Source organism: Ambystoma mexicanum, chromosome 9 (genome assembly GCF_040938575.1).
Source record: "Ambystoma mexicanum isolate Mex_15411 chromosome 9, UKY_AmexF1_1, whole genome shotgun sequence".
Classification (NCBI taxonomy): domain Eukaryota; kingdom Metazoa; phylum Chordata; class Amphibia; order Caudata; family Ambystomatidae; genus Ambystoma; species Ambystoma mexicanum.
The window spans coordinates 1,274,938,495-1,274,966,440 of record NC_090931.1 but is presented as its reverse complement, the minus strand read 5'-3'; the positions used below and the strand labels follow the sequence as shown (position 1 = coordinate 1,274,966,440).

General features: G+C 46.2%; 1 protein-coding gene across 1 annotated transcript; it reads right to left on the bottom strand.

Moving 5' to 3' along the window:
* Positions 1–372: 372 nt before the first annotated feature.
* Positions 373–27,946, bottom strand: LOC138487453 (nucleolar protein 58-like). Its single transcript, XM_069613985.1, has 3 exons — positions 27,559–27,946; positions 27,281–27,478; positions 373–437 (listed from the first exon to the last, which is right to left on the bottom strand). The coding sequence occupies exons 1-3, from the start codon at positions 27,944–27,946 to the stop codon at positions 373–375; spliced, it is 651 nt and encodes a 216-aa protein (XP_069470086.1).

Genomic DNA, 27,946 nt, shown 5'->3' with positions numbered 1-27,946 from the left:
CCAATTCTTTTGCTGACTGCTTGTTCTATCTTCCACCGCCGTTATATAACCTTCCACGTGTGATACTTTTGTTATCATATTCGTAAGAATCGCAGTGTTGTCTTGAATCTCCTCTTTTATGGTTTCATAAAGTTTACAAAACGGCGCTAGTACAATGGTCATCGCAGACATGATTGCTAGCATGTCTGGCTTCTTGTTTGGTGATTCTTTTTGCAATGCTGCTGCAATGTCACTTAGCCGTCGGTTCTTTGGGGATAATTGTATTTTTTCCGTTCTTCGAGAGACGCTTGGAGATTCCATTACTGAGCACTCCGTAGATGACCTTTGATCCCGATCTATTAATAGAAGACCCCTTGATGGCCTTTTGTTCATTCAATGATTATTCCGATTGCTTGATTCCTCATCAGTTTTTTTCGATGATGTCGTTTTTAACTGAGCTGTGAAGAGGGAGAGGGGGGCACCACTTGTGAATTCAGACTTTCAATTATCGGATACATTAGTTGAATTGATTCCAATACTTAGAATGCTTTTGCCTGGAGCTGCCAGTCCGAAATGGTCCTATAGCACAAGGACCTGTCCAAACATATGATATCCAAAAAACAAAGTAACTCTACTTTGTTAGGAAAGGCGCTTCACAGTTTGCCCCATTTGGTTGCTGCTAATTTATCTGCTGTGAATTTTGCATAAGAGTCTTGACCATAAATCAGTGATAAATTCAAAACAGGGTGATTTGTTACAGGAAATGTTTAATGCACATTCCTGAAATGTCCGTTAATATAACTTGTCTTTACGAATCACACACTGGGTTTACATCTCAGTTTGCCCATAATACGTTAGTGCCAATGCATTTTGGATAGAACCTTCATCAGGGCGGTATTCAGGCAAAATCAATGTCACATGACTGATATTTCATTCATATCTAGTAGATGTTCAACACATTTAACACATTAAGCCATTATATTTCGGTTAAACCAATACAAACACACATACTATTTCGTGAGCGAACCACATCCGTTTGCATAGGTAGAGAAAAATAAAACTAAATGGATGTATCAATTAGTTAGTTGGTGGTGTAAAATATACTATGTGTATCAGCAAAAGCTGAATGAGCATGTCCTACCTGAGTCATGCCAGTTTCTTGATAATGTACGTCTGTACACAGATATATCTATAATATAAATAAAGACTTGTCACCCTTTTGCTGGTGTTTAGAAGGAAAACATGTAGTCCCATGGACACGGATGGTACTCACCGAGCAGCTTATGCTCGCAGGACGTGTAAGCCGAATGAGCCCCTGGATTACACGCTCGCGGCAGGTTCGCTTTCTTTTTATGTGTTACCATGGAGATGGGGCGAGGCGTCATGGTCCAGCTGGAGCATGTACGCCTCGCGCCCCAACCCCGGGAGCGAGCCCTGGGGCGGGGATGTCTCCATGGAAACGGATGCTTAGGAAGCGCATGTACGTGTAAAGAAGGTGCGCGTACGTATATATGCAGTTTACTAGAGGAACGAATGCAGATGCTTGTACAGAGAATGAAACACACTCCGTATATGTCTAAGGAAACGGTGGGGAGGGCCAGGGGCCGCTCCTAATGCTCTTACAGTGAGGGATGCCAAATGTGTCATACCTTATATAAATCACGGTGTCACAACAAGGTATGCTTGTGGTCCGATAAGAGCCACAGGCTATACTGCAGAGAGTGGAGGTAGTAAGTGAAAATAAAAGTACTAGTGGTGCCTGGCATGTATAATTGATAAATGCGTACAACAGAAAATGCAAGAAAGCCAAAAACAGCCCTCGAGAGTGAGCACTGATTTGTCCACGGAATGTGGATGGAAAGTAAAAATGTTACCAAAACTCTGGGTGCAACTCGCTTATATCTGACAATGCAATCGAACAAGTCTTATAAAAAGCACAAGTAATTAATTTCTTCGTTGAGCCCCCTTGGAGTTAGGGAGCTCAGGCGGTCGATCCAGAAGGATTCTCTTTGGTCCATTCTTTTTTGGAAATTCTCTTGGGTGTCTCTCTTAAATGCCACTTCCAAAATCACAAATTGGATTTGAGCCAAGTTATGTTTTCTCTCATCCCAATGTCTTGCCACAGCTGAATTTGGATTGTGGTTCCTTATACATGACCTATGTTCATTCCATCTTGTTTTTGCTACCCTAAGAGTCTGACCCACATAGTACAGTGTGCATGGACATTTGATAGCATAAATCACGTTGTTTGAGTCACATGTAGCAAAACTTTTTAGTCTGATTGTCTCCCCCGTGTGGGGGTGCTTCACTGTTTCGCCTTTCATAACATAACTGCAGTTGCTGCAATTCAAACAAGGGAATGTCCCAATCCTTTCTGAAATTCTCTTCTTGAGTACTGGTTTGGTTTGGACTAGCCTGTCTTTAAGGTTCTGACTTCGCTAATAGGCGGATGTGGGAACTTCTTTGAACAGATGTTCTACTCGTTGATCACACAATAATGTGTGTCATGGGTTTTGACCCATGTTGAATCAATAGACTGGGTAGATGTGGGGATGAGCTGTCGCCGCCCATTATTCTATCCCAGAACAAACTAAGTCAATAGACTGGGTGGATGTGGGGATGAGCTATCGCCGCCCACATTCACGCCAGAATAGGAGAACTGCACAGTTGGCACGAGACCACTCCAAAGATACAACCTTCTTGTGGGGGGGGTTCCACATCACCACTCTACTGTGAGGATGCCATCAAAACAATGTTAAGCAAGGGTCCTATACTATCAAGCAAAAGACCACTCTATTGAAATGCAGTAGATCAAGACAACTCAAGAAAATGCATGCAGTACCCGCTTTGGACTCAAGGCGGCGCTAGCGGTCTAAACTCTGACAGGAGAACTGCTACTTCAGAAGCTAATCAGCCTTCTGTGACAATTGGGACTTCAAAGCTTGTTAGGTAATGGAAGATCTAACCACCTGCTGTTCCCAGAGAAAATCTGATTTGATTAACAGGCCAAAAGGCTGGGAAACCTTCTCACCTCAGAAAGCCCAGAATATCACATGGTCATGCTAACCAAATGCAAAGTGGACCCCTGGTCTGTTGACCTCAGCTTTCTGGAGCCCACACAAAAGACCTTTTCCCTTGAATAGGATATGGTGATTTTGACTGTTTCCTGTCAACAAAGATCTGCCAGCCAGGAGAGACATGTGATCACTGTCATCCCCAAACTTTGGGGGCGGACTCAAACACTGCAGTACTTTGAATTGAAAGCAAATATATATTTTACAGAAATACTGATAACTCTTCGTAAGCAGATGACAGAAATGTGAAATTTGGGGATCCTTAAAATGAAAACTTTGCCCACAATTCAAGCCCAAACTCCAATTTGTGTGATGTTCTGGGGCAAAACCCCGCTATTTATTGATACTACAGACTCTGTGTTTAAGCTAGAGACATGGGAATTTACTGGAGTATGTATGGATAGGCTGTGTATATGTGTATCATTTTTAATGAAAAACCAATGTTGCATAACCCACTAAAATCGAAAATGAGTTGCCATTTCTTTACCCAAGCTCCTAGAAACACCAGAGTCGGAACAGTGCCTACCTCATGTGATATATGATGTGTGTAGGTGATGTAAAAACAACTGTGTAGTTGGGAAAGATGTATTTGAATCAAATATAGATTTGTGGGCAAACTGACCAGGGGAGGGCCCTCTGGCCATAAAATCTACCTCATCACTCTGACTCACAACTCCGTTCCCCCAATCAAGGGAGAAAGGAAAGCTTGGCCAATGATAAATTGAGAGAGGGGCTGGCTTAGTGATGCTGCGCACACACCCACTTTCTAAACACATAAAAGCAGATAGTGCAGGACAAGTGGAGATCCCTTTTTCACTTTCCGCGGGACGCTCTGCTGGGAGACTTCAGACTTCAATCCATCAATCTTCAGAGACCAAGACTTTACTTCAGAATTTGTAAAGGACAGGCCTAACCCACAAGCTGAGTTCTCTTCAGCAGGCCTCAAAATCATTTGCAGACTATTCACAGCCGGGCTGAGCTGTTGATTCTTGCCTGAAACCCTGCGCCAGAAAGATCCAGAAGCAGTGCTGTACCCAGAGAAAGCAGAGACACCCAGAAAGCAGACCAGAGATCCAGAGAACCACAGGCCGCTCTATCCGGGGAGCTGACCCAGACGCTGTGAGCAGAACCGGCTGTGCCTGACAGACCCAGCAGAGCAGAGCTGACCCAGGCGCTGCGCGCAGAGACTGTCCGTGGCGAGGGAACCGCAGCCAATCCTGACCCGATCCGTGGCGAGGTCCAGTCCTTTCAAAGCTAGGAGTGAGTACTTAGATCAGATTGTGACAGAAATAAGCTCTTAGTTAAAATTATTTAATCCAACTATTTTAATCTGATTAGAACTGTCTCCTAGAAATCGTGTCACATGTCATTTTCAAAGCTGTCACCTGTCAATTTGAGTTACTTTAAATCCGAAAAACGACCTTTACAAAATCGTTCATATCTCTGGAACCGTTTGTCCTAGGAACTTGGTTTAACTTTCCTCTGAAAGCTTAGAATCTCAGGAACCTAGAACCGACTTGCTACTCCTTATACTTTTGCCGTAATCCTGATTCACGCACTCGCAAATTCTGCTGCGATTTGCGTTTTGGCCTGATTTCTTTACCTGTAAAAAGATAGCAGCTTTTTGCTTTCCTTTGCTAAAAATGTCTTTGCCTCTTAATAACCATCCCTGAATCATTGCTAAAGTGAACCTGAGCTCATCCCAAGTATCTCTCACTCCCCCTGAACCTCCTAAAGGGAATTAAAAGTATTTTCAGCATATTTCTCACTTCATTGCCACCACATTCAAAGCACTTGGACCTGTGTTTTAAAACTCATACCTGTTTTCTCTAAGCTTGCTGGGGTGGGAATTGAATTTCGTGTTGTATTTTATTGCATTCCTGAGAACTGTGTGTGTTACTTCCATCTCCTTGCATTGCATATAGTGGGGGGTGAATTGCCACCAGGGGAAAAGTGAACATATGATATCTTGTGAAACCATATTAGTTAGTTTCTGTACTGCATTTTCATTAAACATTGCATCCATTTGAAACCATAAAAGTATTTTCGCTGCCTTATCCATCCTACACCAACTCCTCATTGATTATAAAGAAGTGTGCTAGTGTCAGATTACCCATTGTTGATTAACATTATATTTGTAAGGGCGATATTGATTATTAATTTATTATAAAAGCGTGGTATCTATATTTTGTTTTATTTCTCAAATAAACCTTTTAAACTTGCAAAACAGAACTACTTCTTGGCTCAGTGGGGTCAGGGGGATTCTAAGAGAGGGGTGTTATATAGGGGTAGTCATCCAGAACTCATGAACTGGACATGAAGATATATCAATAAGGGTTTCCATTCAGTATCTCAGACTAGGCATTGACTTAGCTGTAGTGTTGAATTGAATCCTCTTACAAATTGGGGGCTCGTAGCCCGGGATTCCGGATTAGAACTATCACTTGTGCAGATTAATACAGTGTGCTAACTGACAAGATACACACATCCGGTCGGATCAACACGCTGTGTTACGCTGTAAAGCACACCTCAAAAGGACGCTCTAAGGGAAAGGTCTGTTTTGCAAAAATAAAATACTAATTTCTGTAAGTCAGGACGGAAATCAATTTCTAGAATGACGACCTTGGTAGACATGAAAATAGCGAGGGAGCACCTCTTACATAAGCTATTGGTGAGAGGTGAGTGGACTCATCAGGACCAAACGGTCTGGTTACAGGCAATCGCGCAACAGGTCACTGAAACAGGGTCAGATACATGGAGAGATCAGGGTCCCCTCCATGTGGCCCTGAGTGAACTATATATGGCCCCTAAAGCCAAAGAGGAACATAACAAGATTGCCAGGATAGCGGCATACTTGTACCTGTATATGGGAGTCATACAGAATAAATGTGCTGAAGGCCATGATCTGGCAAATAGGCAACAGATGGTGTTAGAGAAGGCCCAATCTGACCTGTTCTCTTCTGAGCAGAGGCTGCAGAGGAGCCAGGAGTCAGAAAATGAGAGCAGACAGTATCTCATTAGAATCAAAGAGGACATGTGTATCCTGCAACAGGAAAAGTCTGACCAGGATACCAGATTTCTGGCCTTGCAGAAGGAGTACCAAGAAGGTTTGGACTCCCTCCTGCAGAGCCAGAAAAAGCTGGAGCAACAACTAGACTTTAACAGGGCATGCACAGAGCAGGTAGCCACCCTGCAAAGTCATCTAGATAGAGTGAAGGCAGAGAGCAACAAACTGATTCTGAAAGACCTGGATACCCAGGCAGAGTTTGATGAAGAGCGCCAGAAAGCTGGTGCCTTTCAAAGGCAGAGGGATGACCTGGCGTCACAAATTCAGGCTCTTGGTCAGGAAAGGGACACCTTAGGCCAGGAAGTCTGCCATTTAAAAAGAAAAATGGAAGAAAATCACCTGGCCCTCCAGGGACTGGGCGACCTCCAAAAAGAAAACCAGAACTTGTTAGAGCACACCAGGAGGGTGGAGGAAGCTCTGACAAGAAAGGAGAAGGCCAGTAGGGAAGGGACTCAGGAGGTAACCCTCCTGCAGCAAAGACTGGCCCAGTACTCCAGGACCAACCAGGAGGCACAGAGAGAAAATGAGGCTCTCTGTCAGCACAATGATAGGCTCCAGAAACAGGTTGCCATGCAGCAGAGACTGATAGAGTCTAGTAAGGCCTTAACTGAGGAACAGAAGCCGCAGGCTCTTGCATTGCAACAGGGAGCAGGGGCTAATAGAGACGAGGTTCGCTGGGAAAGGGAAGTACCGGAACATAACCTCGGGAGCCCTAGTACCGGAGGCCTTCATCTCTCTCAGTCCCTGGACTCTGCCACCCGCATGTCCCCTGGCGCACATGAGCACCAGGCCACAGGGATGGCAGATTACTATCCAGCCAAAAGCATGGGGCTCATAGGCCAGTACCTCCCAGGAATGTATGGGCGGGTATCCGGGTATGGGCACCCAAGCACAGTGCAATTTAGTGGGGAACCCCAGGAGAGTAGGCCCATTAAGGGCATCCTGAAAACCTCTGCCCAGTTAGGTCAGTGGGGGGGATACCCAGCAAATCCTGGTAGCAAGGAGGGATCTGAAGACTCCTCTGAGTGTCACAGGACACAGTAGACCAGGTCCCCACATTCTGCCAGCCATTCCCAGGCTCGCAGAATCCAGGAAAACCTAGAAGATCAGACGGGCACCTCTGGGAGCAGCGCTTCTGAGTCGGAGGATGAATGGACCAGGGTTACCCGAACCAAAAAGGCCAATAAGGCAAAAAGGGCCTTGCTTAAGGACCCATTGAAACAAATATAGGCAATAAGGAGTGTCATCAGACCTTATCATAAGAACGCCAAGTATTCTGTTTGGGAACACTTGGAGCTCTATGAGCAAATAATGGAGACTTTCCATTTGAAGGACAGCCAAAGCTGTATTCAATATGTAAAGTGGACCTTCTCACCAGAATACTCCAGTTTCTTTGCGGGGCTGGAGGATCAAAACCATTCAAGGTGGTCCACATACAGGGCGGCCATCTTGAAACATTTTTCTGTGCACAGAAATCCTCAAGAGGCTCGCAAGGCAGCCTACAATTTGCAATGTGGGGAGGATCAGGCCCCACAAGAGTTTGTGCAAGAATTAAAGCGTGCTTTTGCGCAGACCACCAGAAGGGTGCGCACGGATAGCAGAGAATTTATCAATACGTTTTTCCATGCCTTACCCAAATACATAATGACCCAGCTCGTGAGAGATTTTCATGAGAAAAGATCTTTAGACTGGGTTATTGAACAGGCTACCCGGATCTATGAGGTGCAGAAGCCTATCAAAAATAAAAATAACACGCGAAAAACCCCAAAACCAACAGCACCCCTGCTGCTGCCAAGGTGGCAGAGGTAAAGGTTGCCCCCGTTTTAGATTTGGAGATGGGGGGGCCTCAAAACCTGCCTGTACCAAATAATTCACAGCCCAGAAGGCCCTCGGGCCAGTCACAGACAGGGAGTCGAGGAGGTAGTCCCACAAATGGGGTCCCCCGCTCCCCTGACTATGTAAGTCCCCGCTACAAGGGAAATCAACCAATCCTGGGTTATGTGTGGACTCCTCCAGCCCAAGGGGGGGATCCAGCCAAGCACCTGACCCGGGGAACTTCCCTCCTAACTTCCCCCAGGAGGGCACAAATTCACCGAATCCTGGGCAGAACTTTTTTCCCAGGTATCCACCCAATTTCCAACCCCAAAACCATCCATCCTTCTTTCCCCAATTCCCTGAGCCCAGACAACCTAATCCGGGAGAGGGGAGGCCAAGGGTGGAAGGGTACCCAAATCTTCCCAATCCGGGGTACTACCAGAGAAGGGATAGCTACCCTTCCCGGGATCAGCCCAGGGGAGAAAATAGAGCCCCCTATCAGCCTGAGCGGGTTTCACAACTTGAGCGCCTGGTCCAAGATATGGCACGAGATCTGGGTCACATACTGAGGGCTCAACAGAACCCTCAGATGAGCATGCCACCACAGAATGCCCCAAACTCTGGACTGGGTGCTCCAGAACAATGACGGGGGCAGCACCCCGATAACCCACCGGTTCCCAGGGAGGAGGCACAAGGGGAAGGGGGCTGTACAACCTTGGAGGAAGCTTCCTTCCCAACTTGTAAACAGCCCCTGGAAAACCAGGAACCGGAAACAAAATCTCCTGCCCCTGAAAGCCTGCCTCCCAAGGAGCAGAGGGGGGGTAGGAGAAACAAAGGACCCAAACAGACCCACTTTGTGGAGGAGGTACAGGTCTTCCAATTTGAGGGAGAGGGATCCTCAGAAGTTCCTGGGAAAAGGATCTTCTCCTTCAGAGATGGGGGAACTCCTCCCAAAGAAAAATGGGTCCCAGGAGATGTCAATTCAGACTAGGGAGATGTGGAGACTGAGCTACCGCCGCCCATCATCTCATCCCAGAACTGACAATACCGAAATCCCCTGGTTCAAACCCATCCTGGTGACTGCCTCCAAAAAGGGGGGGTGGCCCAGAACCGGAACCAGGGGAGCCCACAATGGCTCTAATCTCCAGTTGCCAACTTTTTCTTTCAGATTCCCAAGGCTCTCCACAGAATTCTGCCCAAATCTCTTCACTAGCAATGTCCAAAACCAGAAAGTTAGCCCACCAGTTGTCCAAAAATGTACATTATCTGTGCCCCCTTGAGGAGAAGGAGGGAAGATACTATGCCCCGGTACAAGTACAGGGGCAGGGTACAATTTTGGCACTAGTGGACACTGAATCCCAAGCTACCCTTCTGTCCAAAATGGCCTTTGAGGAACTAAATGCAGGAAGGGGGAGAATTACCGAATTCCTCTCACCTCTCTTCCTGGACAACTGCAGAACTTTGACGGGAAGGAAATTCCCGTTGAGGGGACTGCAGACTTGGACATTAAAATTGGTCGACACAAGGTGAAACACCCGGTCATAGTAGTGACTCCAGAGGTCACCCCTTGTTTACTAGGGAATGACCTCCTGAGAAGGTTGTCACCCCTAATAGATTGCGTAAACAAGGTCCTCTGGACCCAGACTAGCCGACCAATAAAATTAAAACAGAGTGTCAACCATGTTAGTTTAAACGGCACCTGCCACATGGTTGAACAAAAATCTGACCAAGTAGAATTTCACCTACAGAACAACCAAATTCCAGACGTGACAGTAATAGCAGTAGGACAACAGACTGGTGATGGGGGTTCCTCTCTATTTCTGAAAATCAACCTTCCTTCCAGTTTAAGGTGGTATTCCACACTGGAAGGAAACACCCTGAAATTCTTTACTAATCCACAATCAGAAACTCCCACTCCTATAGTCCAGAAAGATTTGAAATCAGCTCAGAGCCTGGCTGATATTCAGCAAATTGGAGAGCAGTTGTTCATCCCTGTTCAGTTAAATGATGGGAACGGCTCTGTTCTCGCTCGAGTGTGTGTGAACAACGGTAAGAGCTTCATCGGCGAAGCCATGTTCCGGCAACTCCCACCAGATCCAGCCATTCCCACATTCGAACTGATAGACAAATGGGAAATGGACCTGGAAGCACCTAATTCCAAACATCTCCTGCCAAACAGGTGTATGCTCAAAATCTCCATTGGCAACAAGAGCATAGTCCATAATTGTTGGGTCGTGCGAGACGTCACTGCTGCCTTTTACTTAGGCAGTGACATTCTCAATCGCTTCGCCATTAGTTTGGACCTAATAAACTTCAAAGCTTGGTCCCGATTAGCAGATAATCCCATGGGCTTTGATGATTCAGAAAAAGCATTTAGGTAAGCTCAATTGCTACCTTATGCAGTTGAAATTCATATTAAAGAGGAAGTCACCATCCCAGAAAGGACCCGACAATTCTCCCTGGAAGTGAATGTTAAAAGAGGACAAAAATTGAAAAACCCTGATGCTTATATTCATCTAAATGCCTCTCTCCAACAGCAAGGGTTAGGGGTAAACCCAACACCATTAGTCAACATAGAACATGACACCATTCCAATAGAGGTGGATAACAGCAACTTACAGAGTATTACTCTAGCCGCAGGCACCATTATTGGAATGGCGATTGATGACCGACATTTCTCCATTGATTTAGGAAATTAACTGTTAGGACCAATCCCCAAGGACTGTTTTGACAGTGACAGTGAGGACAATACAACACCAGACAGGATTTTCACCCGGCATGGGGGGGAACTTCCTGGTGTACACTTCTTGCCCTTATGGTAAGGAAGATGTGACTTGTGACTTCAGGAGGGATGAGGTGATTTTCCAGGTCCATGAGGGCTGCCTTTCCCACCTGAAGCCTCCAGTCCAAATCAGCACTCTGACCAGGGACTTCTCCACCCAGCTGGAGGAGGCCGCTGAGATAGCCAAACCAGAAGTCTTTCCAGGCTTCAGGCAGATAGTGGAAGAGAGAGTCAACCTAGCTGATGCCTGTGTGACTCTGGAACAGAAGCAAAAGTTGAAACAAGTTTTCTTGGATTTCCAAGATCTCTTTGCGGTAGACTCATATGACTGTGGTCTCACCGACATCCACACCACAACAATTCCCACGGACCCTGGAATGACTCCAGTGTTTGTGAAGAAATATTATTTGCCTCTCGCATCCATGGAGTCCCTTACTGAAATAATTAAGAACCTTGAGTCCCGGGGAATAATCCGTCCAGTCCACAGCACTTTCAATAATCCGGTGCTAGGAATATTGAAGCCAAACGGCCAGTGGAGACTCTGCGCCGACCTTAGGGAGCTCAACAAACGGGTCCATACTTCCCGATGGCCTCTGCCCTACATTGACCAAGGGCTGGCCCAGATTCAGGGGTCACAGGTATTCACAGCAATAGACCTGACCAATGGATACTGGACCGTGCCTGTCAGTAGGGAGGACCAATACAAATTGGCTTTTACCTTTGGGGGCCAGCAGTACACCTGGACCCGGACTCCCTTCGGATACCTCAACTCCGGCAATGAACTCAACATTTTCCTACATAAGGCCATGCCCGACCTGGGTGCGAGATGTAACCTGGCTTATGTAGATGATGTCCTCATCAAAAGTTCATCTGTGGAGGAACACATAGCGGAGAACCGTTATGTTCTGACACAGTTGAGGGCCGCCGGAGCAAAACTTTCCTTACAGAAAGCACAGTGGTGTAGAACCCGTGTTAATTTCTTGGGGCATGAGATTACCCCTCAGGGTCTCTGTCCCCAGGAAAAGAAAGTGGAAGCACTTCAGAAACTGAAAGACCCCACAACTCTACGGGAACTAAGGAGCCTCCTTGGACTGACTAATTACAGCAGAAAGTTCATTGAAGGCTACGCAGAGATCACTAGAACCCTGATTCATCTCTTGAAGGGGGGGGTCAAGTGGGAATGGGGTCCAGAACAATCCGAGGTGGTAAGACAACTCAAAAGAAGCCTCTCACAAGCGCCTTGCCTAGCTTACCCTGTCAGAAACAAGGAGTTCTTCCTGAAGACGGGGTTCTCTAATACGTGCTTGACGGCAGTATTATACCAAAAGCATGACAAGGTCAATAAAGTAATCTCCTATGCCAGCAAAACTTTATCCTCTGTGGAGGAAAAATTCAACGATTGTGAGAAGGCACTCCTGGCAACGGTGTGGGCATTGAAGAATTACCGCCCGTTTATCCAGGGGGAACACATCATAGTGGAGACTCCACACCAGCCTCTGCAATATCGCCAAAGTGACAGAATCCGGGCCAGAAATGTGAGTAATTCCCAAATTACTTCCTGGATTCTGTCAATGCAAGGCTTTCCTGTGGAGGTCAGATATGGCCAAAACAAGAAGAGTCCCCTCGCGCAAGGTCTGGCTGACTTGCATGATTGTGCCAGAGAAAACTGTCTCGAGGACGAAAGTCTAAAAACCAAGGACAACATGGAGGCATACCTTAATTCCCCACACAAAGTCTTTGAAGAAGACAAGTGTGAGGGAATGCCTACTGTCTGTGTGGATGGATGCTCGTACCATGTTGACAACAACGGGGAGAAAGAACTGGTGGCCGACGTAGGGAATGCATGGGTGAAGGAGTTTCCAGAACCCTCCACTGGATACAAAATTGGTCCCCGAAGTAGTCAGGTGGCGGAATTGATGGCTGTGCATCAGGCCATCCTCACTGCTGTCCAGCATCAACTCCACAAACTGGTCATAATCACAGATTCGGATTATGTACGGAACGGGTTCGTGGAGCACCTGGTCAACTGGAAAACCAGAGGCATGTTATGCGCTAATAACAAACCCCTGAAACATGGGAAGTTAATCCAAAATATTGATGATCTGGTTACTTCGAATGGGATGACCATCTACTGGAAAAATATCAAGGGTCATTCCAAAGAAGAGGGACCAGACAAAACTGGAAATGACTTAGCTGATCAGCTGGCCAAAACCGGGGCCATCCAAGGGGATCTAATAGTAATAGAGTTCCTGTTGGGGGAAATCCCGGTCACTGCGATCACTAGGTCCCAGACAAATGCTCACAATGATCTTTCAACTGCCCAATGGAGCAAAGAGACCCCTGATGCTGATTTGATTACAGCTCAGAAGGGGGATCCAATCATTGGGAAGTTTTACCAACACCTTGAGGACCCTGAGAACTTTCCCCTGACGGACACAGATTACATTGGGAAAGAGGACCTAAGAGTGTTGATGAAATGTCCAAAAATGTTCCGAATCCAAGACGGTTTGTTGGTAAGAAAATCCCAAGCTGGCCATGATCAGTGGGTGGTTCCTACCTCATTCCGAAGCCTGATGTTAAGTCACGCCCATGATGCGGCCACCGCCGGTCATAGGGGGTTTCACACAACACTGGAAATCTTAAGAGAGGTTGCATACTGGCCACACATGGGGCAGGACCTCGACCAATACTTGAAGGGGTGTCTTGTGTGTGCACAATTTCAGCCATCATCCCTCACACATCGTGCGCCTCTCCAAAAGAGGGGGATGACACTGCCATGGTCAGATTTGCAAATCGACTTTGTAGGCCCTGTAATTCGCTCGTCTAGAGAAAACAAGTACATGTTGACCGTTACATGCTTGTTCACCAAGTGGGTGGAATGTCTCCCAGCCCCAAACTGCAAGGCAGAAACAGCAGCTGCCCTGATGATTAACCACATCTTTTCCCGTTTTGGTCTACCTCAAAGGATTGAGTCAGACAGAGGTAGCCACTTCACCAGTGAAGTAATGACAAAGATGTGGGAGATACTGGGAGTCAAAAGAAAGCTACATATTGCTTACAGGCCAGCTTCTTCTGGAGCAGTAGAAAGATATAACCGAACCATTGTGAGCATGTTAAAAAAGTTTGTGGCAGATTCTGGGCCAAGTTGGGATATCCGATTACCTCTGGTCCTAATGGCCATCTGATCTACCCCTTGATCTGCAGCCAAAATGTCACCATTTACATTGATGACTGGACGCAAGATGGTGCTTCCCCAGCATTTGCTCTACAGAACCGTAGAGCAAACGTTGATAAATGCCTCCACAACTCATGAGTATGTGGAGAATTTAAGGAAACACCTTCAGCATGCTTTTGCCTATGCTCAGCGGAATCTAGAAAGATCAGCCGAGAGCATGAAGACCCACTATGATTTAAAAACTACCCGAAAGGAATATAAGGTGGGTGATCGGGTCTATCTATACAATTTCCAAAGGAACCAGGTCAAACAGCGAAAATTTTTGCCTACATGGAAGGGACCGTTTGCAATTATAGACAAAATCTCCCCTGTGGCCTACAAGATCTGCATCCCCAAAGGCGGTTTGGCAGAGGGGGAAGACAAGTGGGTACATATAAATCAGCTAAAGTGTTGCCATCCCATGCATACTCTGAAACAACTGGAGGAATCCACTGGAATCCCAGAGGGGGCCACTCCAGAGTAATTCAGTTCCAACCCTAAAATATCCCACATATAGTCTCTAAAATATTATACTCTTGTAAGCCACTGTCTTTGAATGATAACTTGTATCTCAAAAGTAAAATGTTAGGTATATTAAAGTATAAAATGTATATGTTCGCCACACCATTAATAGTGGTGAAGAAATGTCTACGAATAGGTATTGCCGCTTTGCTTTATCATCCTAGGAGAGATGAAACCATGGAGACTGACCAAGGAGGATGATCCGGGGACCGGGAGCAGAGACCCGAGGGCACCGGGGTACCGCCCAATATTCCCATCAGGACCGGCGAGGAGAACCGATCGATCCAACTGGGTGGAGGAAAAGATGCTGAACTGTGCCACCTACAGGATTGGAAGAAGATAATGGCGACATACCAGCGCAAGGGCTCAAAAGCTCCTTTGCACCCGACTTCCCCTCGACTTGAATCAAAGCGCAGTCGGGCGTGGGGATTTGTCATGTGTTTTGACACATGTTGAATCAATAGACTGGGTAGATGTGGGGATGAGCTGTCGCCGCCCATTATTCTATCCCAGAACAAACTAAATCAATAGACTGGGTGGATGTGGGGATGAGCTATCGCCGCCCACATTCACGCCAGAATAGGAGAACTGCACAGTTGGCACAAGACCACTCCAAAGATACAACCTTCTTGTGGGGGGGGTTCCACATCACCACTCTACTGTGAGGATGCCATCAAAACAATGTTAAGCAAGGGTCCTATACTATCAAGCAAAAGACCACTCTATTGAAATGCAGTAGTTCAAGACAACTCAAAAAAATGCATGCAGTACCCGCTTTGGACTCAAGGCGGCGCTAGCGGTCTAAACTCTGACAGGAGAACTGCTACTTCAGAAGCTAATCAGCCTTCTGTGACAATTGGGACTTCAAAGCTTGTTAGGTAATGGAAGATCTAACCACCTGCTGTTCCCAGAGACAATCTGATTTGATTAACAGGCCAAAAGACTGGGAAACCGTCTCACCTCAGAAAGCCCAGGATATCACATGGTCATGCTAACCAAATGTAAAGTGGCCCCCTGGTCTGTTGACCTCAGCTTTCTGGAGCCCACACAAAAGACCTTTTCCCTTGAATAGGATATGGTGATTTTGACTGTTTCCTGTCAACAAAGATCTGCCAGCCAGGAGAGACATGTGATCACTGTCATCCCCAAACTTTGGGGGCGGACTCAAACACTGCAGTACTTTCAATTGAAAGCAAATATATATTTTACAGAAATACTGATAACTCTTGGTAACCAGATGACAGAAATATGAAATTTGGGGATCCTTAAAATGAAAACTTTGCCCACAATTCAAGCCCAAACTCCAATTTGTGTGATGTTCTGGGGCACAACCCCGCTATTTGTTGACACCACAGACTCTGTGTTTAAGCTAGAGACATGGGAATTTACTGGAGTATGTATGGACAGGCCGTGTATATGTGTATCATTTTTTATGAAAAACCAATGTTGCATAACCCACTAAAATCGAAAATAAGTTGCCATTTCTTTACCCAAGCTCCTAGAAACGCCAGAGTCGGAACAGTGCCTACCTCATGTGATATGTGATGTGTGTAGGTGATGTAAAAACAACTGTGTAGTTGGGAAAGATGTATTTGAATCAAATATAAATTTGTGGGCAAACTGACCAGGGGAGGGCCCTCAGGCCATAAAATCTACCTCATCACTCTGACTCACAACTCAGTTCCCCCAATCAAGGGAGAAAGGAAAGCTTGGCCAATGATAAATTGAGAGAGGGGCTGGCTTAGTGATGCTGCGCACACACCCACTTTCTAAATACATAAAAGCAGACAGTACAGGACAAGTGGAGATCCCTTTTTCACTTTCCGCGAGACGCTCTGCCGGGAGACTTCAGACTTCAATCCATCAATCTTCAGAGACCAAGACTTTACTTCAGAATTTGTAAAGAACAGGCCTAACCCACAAGCTGAGTTCTCTTCAGCAGGCCTCAAAATCATTTGCAGACTATTCACAGCCGGGCTGAGCTGTTGATTCTTGCCTGAAACCCTGCACCAGAAAGATCCAGAAGCAGTGCTGTACCCAGAGAAAGCAGAGACACCCAGAAAGCAGACCAGAGATCCAGAGAACCACAGGCCGCTGTATCCGGGGAGCTGACCCAGATGCTGTGAGCAGAACCGGTGCCTGACAGACCCAGCAGAGCGGAGCTGACCCAGGTGCTGCGCGCAGAGACTGTCCGTGTCGAGGGAACCGCAGCCAATCCTGACCCGATCCGTGGCGAGGTCCAGTCCTTTCAAAGCTAGGAGTGAGTACTTAGATCAGATTGTGACAGAAATAAACTCTTAGTTAAAATAATTCATATAATAACTCAATAATCCAACTATTTTAATCTGATTAGAACTGTCTCCTAGAAATCATGTCACCTGTCATTTTGAGGTACTTTAAATCCGAAAAACGACCTTTACAAAATCGTTCATATCTCTGGAACTCCTTATACTTTTGCCGTAATCGCGATTCACACACTCGCGAATTTTGCCGCGATTTGCGATTTGGCCTGATTTCTTTACCAGTAAAAAGATAGTAGCTTTTTGCTTTCCTTTGCTAAAAATGTGTTTGCCTCTTAATAACCATCCCTGAATCATTGCTAAAGTGAGCCTGAGCTCATCCCAAGTATCTCTCACTCCCAGTGAACCTCCTAAAGGGAATTAAAAGCATTTTCAGCATATTTCTCACTTCATTGCCACCACATTCAAAGCACTTGGGCCTGTGTTTTAAAACTCATACCTGTTTTCTTTAAGCTTGCTGGGGTGGGAATTGAATTTCATATTGTATTTGATTGCATTCCTGAGAACTGTGTGTGTTACTTCCATCTCCTTGCATTGCATATAGGGGGGCGGTGAATTGCCACCAGGGGAAAAGTGAACATATGATACCTTGTGAAACCATATTAGTTAGTTTCTGTACTGCATTTCCATTCAACATTGCATCCATTTGAAACCATAAAAGTATTTTCGCTGCCTTATCCATCCTACACCAACTCCTCATTGATTATAAAGAAGTGTGCTAGTGTCAGATTACCCATTGTTGATTAACATTATATTTATAAGGGCGATATTGATTATTAATTTATTATAAAAGCGTGGTATCTATATTTTGTTTTATTTCTCAAATAAACCTTTTAAACTTGCAAAACAGAACTACTTCTTGGCTCAGTGGGGTTAGGGGGATTCTAAGAGAGGGGTGTTATATAGGGGTAGTCATCCAGAACTCATGAACTGGACATAAAGATATATCAATAAGGGTTTCCATTCAGTATCCCAGACTAGGCATTGACTTAGCTGTAGTGTTGAATTGAATCCTCTTACAAGTGTTCCAATGCTTTTTAATAATGTACTTGATGCGATTACTCTGTCGCGAGTATTTGGACACGAAGACGAGAGGAGGAACTACATCTTGTTTAGTCTTTACTTTCAGTAGGTCTTCTCTACCCAGAGCAGAGAAGACCCACATTCGGCTATCAGCGAATATGAAAGGCGAAACAGTGAAGCACCCCCACACGGGGGAGACAATCAGACTAAAACGTTTTGCTACATGTGAGTCAAACAACGTGATTTATGCTATCAAATGTCCATGCGGACTGTACTATGTGGGTCAGACCCTTAGGGTAGCAAAAACAAGATGGAATGAACATAGGTCATGTATAAGGAACCACAATCCAAATTCAGCTGTGGCAAGACATTTTGGATGAGAGAAAACATAACTTGGCTCAAATCCAATTTTTGATTTTGGAAGTGATATTTAAGAAAGACACCTACGAGAATTTCCAAAAAAGAATGGACTAAAGAGAATCTGTCATGATCTCTGCTTCCAAAAGATCAGGACTTGCCCGACTCCCTTGGAAGCAGACCCATAACCCCGGTTCCGAGTGCCAGCCAGTCCCAATTGGGACCTTTTGGACCCTGTCCTGGCGCCAGTGGCACCAGGCTCATAAAGATGCCCAGTCCCAGCGCTGGAAGCGCCGGGCTCATAATGCTTGGGTGGACTTACCTGCAGCAGACCTGCCACTTGAACCCCTGATCTTCTTCTGTTTGGGACTACTTTTCCTGTTGGGTGGGGCAGGAGCCACTTCCTAGGTTCAGAACACTGGAACTCTTCTGGAAAGCAGGAACTCTTTTCTTAGGCATGGCTGTGGAAGGAGACACCTAAGCACTACAGGAGGCTATTTAAACCACACCCGATGGATGAATCTTGCTTTGCGTTATTCTGCATTCTCTGCAGCAGAACGCTCATCGTGTCTTCTGCTTCTGATCCTGGGCCTAAGGGAACAAAGGCTTAGCATCCTGGAATCCAGTCTTCAGCAGCACCTGTAAAGACAAAGAAAGAACAGGTTAGCACTACGGTCTTCAGTGGCAGCGCATCTCTTACCTGGTCCATCGGCTGTCACCAACGCCTCGCGCTGCATTCCGGCATCTGAAAGACAAAGGCTTACCTACTCTTCGCATGCTCCGGAGGTCTTCGCACTGCATTCCGGCATCTGAAAGACAAAAGCTTACCAGCTCTTCGCACGCTCCGGAGGCCTTCGGCGCTGCATCCCGCATCTGAAAGACAAAAGAAGGTGCGTTTAAAGACATTGGGCAACTTTATTACTCACGTGCCATTACTCCTTCCCACGCCAAATCCAGTGGGTATTCCAGCACCCTTCAGCTTCTCTAAAGCTCCGAACTTGTACCTGCAAGATAAAAGGGACAGTTAGTGCGCATCGTGAAGCAGGCTACAAGCGCTTACTTACGTGCTTCCAGGCGCTTCTATTCCTCACGCGGGTTCGATCCTCAACTCTCATCAGCCCGCCATCCGCCATCGCCGGAACCCTGCAAAACAAGAGATATCATTACAAAAGACTTTTAAGACATTTGAAGTGCCCAGAACTTACCGTTCGTGCAGTTAACGACGGACAGCAGTCCTCTGAGGTCAAGAGGCCTGCACCCTTATCCAGTGAAGAAACTGGTTACGGCACCCTGCCCCGAGGCAGATGGAGAGCTCGGCGTTCACTTACCTAAGGTGAGGGTGTTAACCTTTGGGGTTCTACAGGAGAAGAGAAAGGGAAGAGGAGAGAGGCACCCAATAGCCCCAGTTCATTAATCCCATATTTTCTATCTGCAGACATCTTACTCTTCGAGTCAGACATACAGTGCACAGAGGTCCAGCCCATAGAGCCAACCGTGTGTTACACATCACCTTTGAAGATACGGCATTCACCCAGTCAAGACCGGCGCCTCTGCGGGAATCAGGTGAGCGTTACAGAACGCAAAGCCTATCGCAAAACTCCCACCCAGGCGCAATGGAAACCTCGGATACCGACCAGCTAGCCCAGTTACTTGGGGAACTAAGAGCAGAAGTGCATGCAGCCCGTCAGGAAACGAATGCTCTAAGAAGGGAACTGATTATTTCCAAGGAGCGAACAGACGATCTCGCTAGACAATTGCTACAGTCACAAGCCGGACAAACTCCGTTACCCGCATCAGGGGCAAATCTTCCTTCAACATCCTCTACGAACCCAGTGCAGATCAACCTACCTGGGAATGTACCTCTGGCTCCGCCCGAACGATTTTCTGGTGACCCAAAGAGGTTTGCAGTATTTATTAATCAGTGCCGGTTGCACTTCTTATGCCGGCCAGCAGCCTTTCCAACTGATCAAGCTAAGGTAGCTTTCGTGCTTTCGTACCTTAGTGGCAATGCGGCAGACTGGTCGATCCCTCTAGTTAATCAAGATGATCCGGTTCTCCATGATTTTCGAGCTTTTCAGCTCAGTATGGAAAAACTGTTTGCAAGACATTCACAGGTGCAGGCCTTGGACAATGAGCTCCTTTCATTGCGACAGGGTAATCAAGACCTTTTGGCTTATATTGCGTCTTTCAACAGACTGATAGTGGAAACTCGATGGCCTGAGGACAAAAGGATTACGCTGTTTTATAGAGGTCTACGTGGAGAGCTCAAAGATGTGTTAGCCCAAGTAGTGAATCCCCCGCAAGACTGTTCGGACTATATTGACTTAGTCGTTCAAATTGACCACAGACTGCAGAACAGGAAGGCCGATCGTTCCAAGTTTGATGCTCGAGTATTTTCCAAACCACCAACTCCTACTAAAGGAGTAGACTCCGGGGAACCCATGCAAATAGGGGGCCTGAAAGGACCACTAACACAAAAGGAGCGGGAAAGGAGAAAACAGCTGCAATTATGCCTCTATTGCAGAAACTCTGGGCACTTTCTTCGAGACTGTCCGGTGAAACCAGCCAAGAAGGCAGTAGGAGCTGCAGTTACCAGGGTGACAAACTCTGAGCAGGGAAACGACCTCGCCCGACAAGAATAGAGGTCCTCTTGCAGAGCGTGAAAACCAGTTCCGTGACCTCGCATTTCGTGATACCTATGGTCCTCATTAGCCCTGAACATCCGGATCGATTACATGCGATTGAAGCTTACGTCGACAGCGGTGCCATCGGCAATTATGTGGATCATGAAATGGTTTTGAGGATGAATCTGAATCTTTGTCCAAAGGCTGTAAAGGACGTCATTACTACGGTGGATGGTACGGAGATAGCCTCCGGACCAGTAACGCATACCACCCAAGAAGTGACGCTAGTAAATCAAGATGGACACCATGAGAAGATCGTGCTCGATGTGATCAAGGCCCCCCAGTTCCAGATTATTCTAGGAATTCCTTGGTTAGAGAAGCACAATCCTCAGATCGATTGGCGAGCAAGAACGGTTCAGTTTCCAGAATGTGTCTCCACTTGTCACCCTCGACCTGGTGTTGCACTGGCAGCAATTTCCTCGGAGGCTCCTCAGTTACCTCCTGAATCCCTAGAATTCCAAGATGTTTTCCGGAAGGATCAGGCTAACTCTCTACCTCCTCATAGGTCTTATGACTGCCAGATAGACCTGATACCTGGATCTACTCCTCCTTGTGGTAGAATTTATGCCCTCACCGAGCCTGAGAATCTTCATCTCCGACAATACCTGGATCAATACCTAGCAAATGGGTTTATTCGTCCTTCCAAGTCCCCTGCTTCCTCAGCTTTGTTCTTCGTTCCAAAAAAAGAAGGGGACCTTAGAACTTGTATAGATTATCGCGTCCTGAACCAGATCACCGTTAAGAATAGATATCCGTTACCTTTGATCCCTGAACTCCTGGACCAAGTCAGAAAAGCATGCATATATACAAAGCTGGATCTTAGAGGAGCCTACCACTTGGTACGAGTAAAAGAGGGCGATGAATGGAAGACGGCCTTCAGCACCAAGTATGGGCTATTTGAATATCAGGTCATGCCCTTCGGACTTTGCAATGCACCGCCCGCCTTTCAATATTTTATGAACGATGTCCTCATAGAGCTCATAGATGTGTGTGTTGTGGTTTACATTGACGACATCCTCGTTTATTCTTCATCGGAAACTGAACATCGGAAACACGTGAAAATGGTCCTCGAGAGATTGCGTCAATACAAACTTTTCGCTAAGTTGGAAAAATGTGTTTTCAACGTGACTGAAGTTGAATTCTTGGGATTCATATTATCACCTAGCGGAGTGCGTATGGATTCAAAGAAGGTCGATGCAATTCTCAAATGGCCATCGCCATCCTCCGTAAAAGGTGTTCAAAGCATGTTAGGCTTCGCTAACTTTTACCGCAGGTTTATCCCCGAATTCTCTCGAATAGTCCAGCCCATCACCGCCTTGTTAAAGAAAAACAAACGTTTTGAATGGTCTACCGAGGCGGAACAAGCTTTCCAGAATTTGAAGACTAGATTTATCTCTGCACCGATCTTAAAACATCCTCGCCCAGAACTCCCCTACATCGTTGAAACTGATGCTTCGAGCCTTGCCATGGGGGCAGTTCTATCACAAAAGGACCCAGTAACCAATCAGTTGCATCCCGTGGCATTTTGGTCCCGCAAATTCTCGCCTCCTGAAATCAATTACACTATTACTGATAAGGAACTTCTAGCTATCAAGTCCGCCTTTAAGGCTTGGCGGCATTATCTTCTGGGGGCCCGACACACCGTTACTGTGATTACAGATCACCGAAACCTGCAATATTTGAAAACCGCAAAAGCTCAATCCTCTAGGCAACTCCGTTGGGCACTATTCTTTGCCGAGTTTGACTTCATAATTACCTATCGACCTGGTACAAAAAACGGTAAAGCTGATGCCCTTTCTCGGATGGGAGTGGAAGAACATTTGATCAATCCTAAACCTGTACCTATTATTCCCGAACAAAGAATTCTAGGTGTAATCGCCACACAATCCATAGAGGAAGTTAAGGATAAAGCCAGGCTACTGGTAACTCCAGCAGACATACAGAATTGGCATCTGCAGGGAAAGGACTTTACAGTGAAGGACAACCTATTATATTTCCAAGAACGGTTATACCTGCCCAGCACAGATTTACAGAAAAAGGTAATCTCTTGTTATCACGATTCTTTAATGGAAGGACATCCCGGTATGACCAAGACCTCGGAAAAGATCAAGCGCTACTTCTGGTGGCCGTCTTGGAAAAAAGATATCAGAGACTTTATAATGTCCTGTGGAGTATGCGCCCAAAACAAGAGTCAAAAGGAAAAACCAGCCGGCCTCTTACGCCCTATTGACATCCCGCCTCGCCCTTGGCATACGCTTTCTATGGACTTCATCACCGATCTACCTCCATGCTCCGGATACAATACGATCCTAGTAATCGTGGACCTATTCTCCAAGATGGCGCATTTCATTCCACTCAAAGGCTTACCAACAGCAGCAACTCTGGCCCGAGAATTTCTCGAAAACATCGTCCGACTGCACGGTTTTCCTTCAGTTCTAATTTCGGATCGAGGTAGTCAATTTATTTCTCATTTTTGGCGAAGTTGCTGTCGGTCGGCTCAAATTGATGTGAGACTTTCGACCAGCCACCACCCTCAAACCGACAGACAAACCGAGAGGACCAATCAAACTCTGGAACAGTATTTGCGCTGCATGCTACAACAAACTGAAAAAACTTGGAAAGATATCCTTTGGATAGCCGAATATGCCTACAATAACTCTGTCCACTCGGGAACTGGGAAGACCCCGTTTTTTCTTTTATACGGTAGTCACCCTCGAACCTCGGAGTTGGATCCACTCCAAGATCTTGGAACACCAGCAGTAGACCACCTGCATTCTACAATCACCCAAGCCTTTAAGGAAGCCGTTTCTCACCTTCAAAGGGCTAAAGAACAATACAAGAAAGGAGCAGACCAACATCGGAAGGAAGCCCCCCAATATCAAGTAGGAGATCAAGTCTGGTTATCCACCAAATATCTACCTCTAAAAGGACCACGCACATTCAACCCAAGATACCTTGGTCCCTATTCCATCACTACCATAGTAAATCCAGTAGCGGTCAAGTTGGACTTGCCCCCTCACATGAAGATACATCCGGTCTTCCACGTCTCTCTATTAGAACCCGTGCAACCTCAAACCCGACTAACTACATCTCCAAAACCTATTCTAGTTGATGGAGAACTCGAGTTTGAAGTCAAAAGCATCCTGGATTCCAAGATCTCCAAATCTAAACTATTTTACCTGATTGACTGGAAAGGCTACGGTCCCCAAGAAAGATCCTGGGAACCTGCAGAATATGTCCACGCGCCTCGTCTAATCAAAAGATTTCATCGAACATTTCCTAACAAGCCCAAACCCCCGGAGAAGCCTGGTTTGGGAGGGGCCTTGAGGGGGGTGCTGTCATGATCTCTGCTTCCAAAAGATCAGGACTTGCCCGACTCCCTTGGAAGCAGACCCATAACCACGGTTCCGAGTGCCAGCCAGTCCCAATTGGGACCTTTTGGACCCTGTCCTGGCGCCAGTGGCACCAGGCTCATAAAGATGCCCAGTCCCAGTGCTGGAAGCGCCGGGCTCATAATGCTTGGGTGGACTTACCTGCAGCAGACCATGCTGCTTACTTACCTGCCAGTTGAACCCCTGATCCTCTTCTGTTTGGGACTACTTTTCCTGTTGGGTGGGGCAGGAGCCACTCCCTAGGTTCAGAACACTGGAACTCTTCTGGAAAGCAGGAACTCTTTTCTTAGGCGTGGCTGTGGAAGGAGACACCTAAGCACTACAGGAGGCTATTTAAACCACACCCGATGGATGAATCTTGCTTTGCGTTATTCTGCATTCTCTGCAGCAGAACGCTCATCGTGTCTTCTGCTTCTGATCCTGGGCCTAAGGGAACAAAGGCTTACCATCCTGGAATCCAGTCTTCAGCAGCACCTGTAAAGACAAAGAAAGAACAGGTTAGCACTACGGTCTTCAGTTGCAGCGCATCTCTTACCTGGTCCATCGGCTGTCACCAACGCCTCGCGCTGCATTCCGGCATCTGAAAGACAAAGGCTTACCTACTCTTCGCATGCTCCGGAGGTCTTCGCACTGCATTCCGGCATCTGAAAGACAAAAGCTTACCAGCTCTTCACACGCTCCGGAGGCCTTCGGCGCTGCATCCCGCATCTGAAAGACAAAAGAAGGTGCGTTTAAAGACATTGGGCAACTTTATTACTCACGTGCCATTACTCCTTCCCACGCCGAATCCAGTGGGTATTCCAGCACCCTTCCGCTTCTCTAAAGCTCCGAACTTGTACCTGCAAGATAAAAGGGACAGCTAGTGCGCATCGTGAAGCAGGCTACAAGCACTTACTTACGTGCTTCCAGGCGCTTCTATTCCTCACGCGGGTTCGATCCTCAACTCTCATCAGCCCGCCATCCGCCATCGCCGGAACCCTGCAAAACAAGAGATATCATTACAAAAGACTTTTAAGACATTTGAAGTGCCCAGAACTTACCGTTCGTGCAGTTAACGACGGACAGCAGTCCTCTGAGGTCAAGAGGCCTGCACCCTTATCCAGTGAAGAAACTGGTTACGTCACCCTGCCCCGAGGCAGATGGAGAGCTCGGCGTTCACTTACCTAAGGTGAGGGTGTTAACCTTTGGGGTTCTACAGGAGAAGAGAAAGGGAAGAGGAGAGAGGCACCCAATAACCCCAGTTCATTAATCCCATATTTTCTATCTGCAGACATCTTACTCTTCGAGTCAGACATACAGTGCACAGAGGTCCAGCCCAAAGAGCCAACCGTGTGTTACACATCACCTTTGAAGATACAGCATTCACCCAGTCAGGACCGGCGCCTCTGCGGGAATCAGGTGAGCGTTACAGAATCCTTCTGGATCGACCGCCTGAGCTCCCTAACTCCAAGGGGGCTCAACGAAGAAATTAATTACTTGTGCTTTTTATAAGACTTGTTCGATTGCATTGTCAGATATAAGCGAGTTGCACCCAGAGTTCTGGTAACATTTTTACTTTCCATCCACATTCTGTGGACAAATCAGTGCTCACTCTCGAGGGCTGTTTTTGGCTTTCTTGCATTTTCTGTTGTACGCATTTATCAATTATACATGCCAGGCACCACTAGTACTTTTATTTTCACTTACTACCTCCACTCTCTGCAGTATAGTCTGTGGTTCTTTTCAGACCACAAGCATACCTTGTTGTGACACCGTGATTTATATAAGGTATGACACATTTGGCATCCCTCACTGTAAGAGCATTAGGAGCGGCCCCTGGCCCTCCCCACCGTTTCCTTAGACATATACGGAGTGTGTTTCATTCTCTGTACAAGCATCTTCATTCGTTCCTCTAGTAAACTGCATATATACGCACGCGCACCTTCTTTACACGTACATGCGCTTCCTAAGCATCCGTTTCCATGGAGACATCCCCGCCCCAGGGCTCGCTCCCGGGGGTGAGGCGCAAGGCGTACGTGCTCCAGCTGGACCACGACGCCTCGCCCTGTCTCCATGGTAACACATAAAAAGAAAGCGAACCTGCCGCGAGCGCGTAATCCAGTGGCTCATTCGGCTTACACGTCCTGCGAGCACAAGCTGCTCGGTAAGTACTGTCCGTGTCCATGGGACTACATGTTTTCCTTCTAAACACCAGCAAAAGGGTGACAAGTCTTTATTTATATTATAGATGTATCTGTGTACAGACGTACATTATCAAGAAACTGGCATGACTCAGGTAGGACATGCTCATTCAGCTTTTGCTGATACACATAGTATATATTACATCACCAACTAACTAATTGATACATCCATTTTGTTTTATTTTTCTCTACCTATGCAAACGGATGTGGTTCGCTCACAAAATGGTATGTGTTTTTGTATTGGTTTAACTGAAATATAATGGCTTAATGTGTTAAATGTGTTGAACATTTATTAGATATGAATGAAATATCAGTCATGTGACATGGATTTTGCCTAAATACCGCCCTGATGAAGAATCTATCCGAAATGCATTGGCACTAGCGTATTATGGGCAAACTGAGATGTAAACCCAGTGTGTGATTTGTAAAGACAAGTTATATTAACGGATATTTCAGGAATGTGCATTAAACATTTCCTGTAACAAATCATCCTGTTTTGAATTTGTCACTGACTTATGGTCAAGACTTTTATGCAAAATTCACAGCAGATAAATTAGCAGCAACCAAATGGGGCAAATTGTGAAGCGCCTTTCCTAACAAAGTAGAGTTTTTAACTGAGCTTTCACCAAATGGGGCTTGGTCCAGGCCAAACGATGCTCTCTTTCGACCTGTATTTGGTCCCGCCCTAGGGCCTCTGATGTTATTTGCTCCACCTGCGCTGTTTCCAGCATTTGCCCATCCGCTCCTTCTACAGTTTCACCTGGGTTGGACTGCGTCCCTTTTTTAGGTGTTGGATCTGCTTGTTGTATGCTTTGAATCAGGGATTTCTCTTTGTTTCTGTTTGGTTGAAAGGCAGCTTTCCTGCCCCCTTTGTATCTTCTTGGGTTATACCTCCTTCATTCTTCTTGTTATTAGCATTTTCTTGAGGTCTAGCCTCTTCAGTAGTAGGTTTTAGTTTTTCTATACAGAGCGTGTCCGTTTTCCTCTGTTTTGGACCTGGCGGTGTTTCTTGTGCCACTTCTAGCATTTCTGCGTCTGATACTTCCGTCTCGAATTCAACTTTCTTTTGTATTGATGTGTAAAGAATGCCTTTAAGAGGCATGATAGGAGTGGATTTGGCAGGCCTTTTGTTGTAAGGCCCCGCCTTTTGATCACCTTTAAACCCTCACTTGTTTTTGCTTTTGCTTTTTTTTCTTTATGCTCTAGCAAAGCAAGTTTATTTATTGCTCTCATTTTTGAAGAGTTTTTTTCCTTCAGATTGTGATGATTTGACCTCCGTTTTTGTTTTTTTTTTCTTTTTTTCTTTTCCTTAGCTGCCATTTTTAGTTGTTCCCCATCCGTCTCCTTATTGGAGTCTTTGCGGTCCCCTTCCCTTTTACTTTCTGTATCAGTATCTTCAACTTCAGATTCGTCTTCCTTTTCACTTTCCGTTTCCGTCTCACTTGCGGAAATCTCTATAATGTTCTTACTATTCTTTTTAGTCTTTTTCTCGTTTGTTGCAGGCTTTACACAACCTAGCAGATTTTCGTGTTGGTCCCTGATGTTTGTGTGGATCAT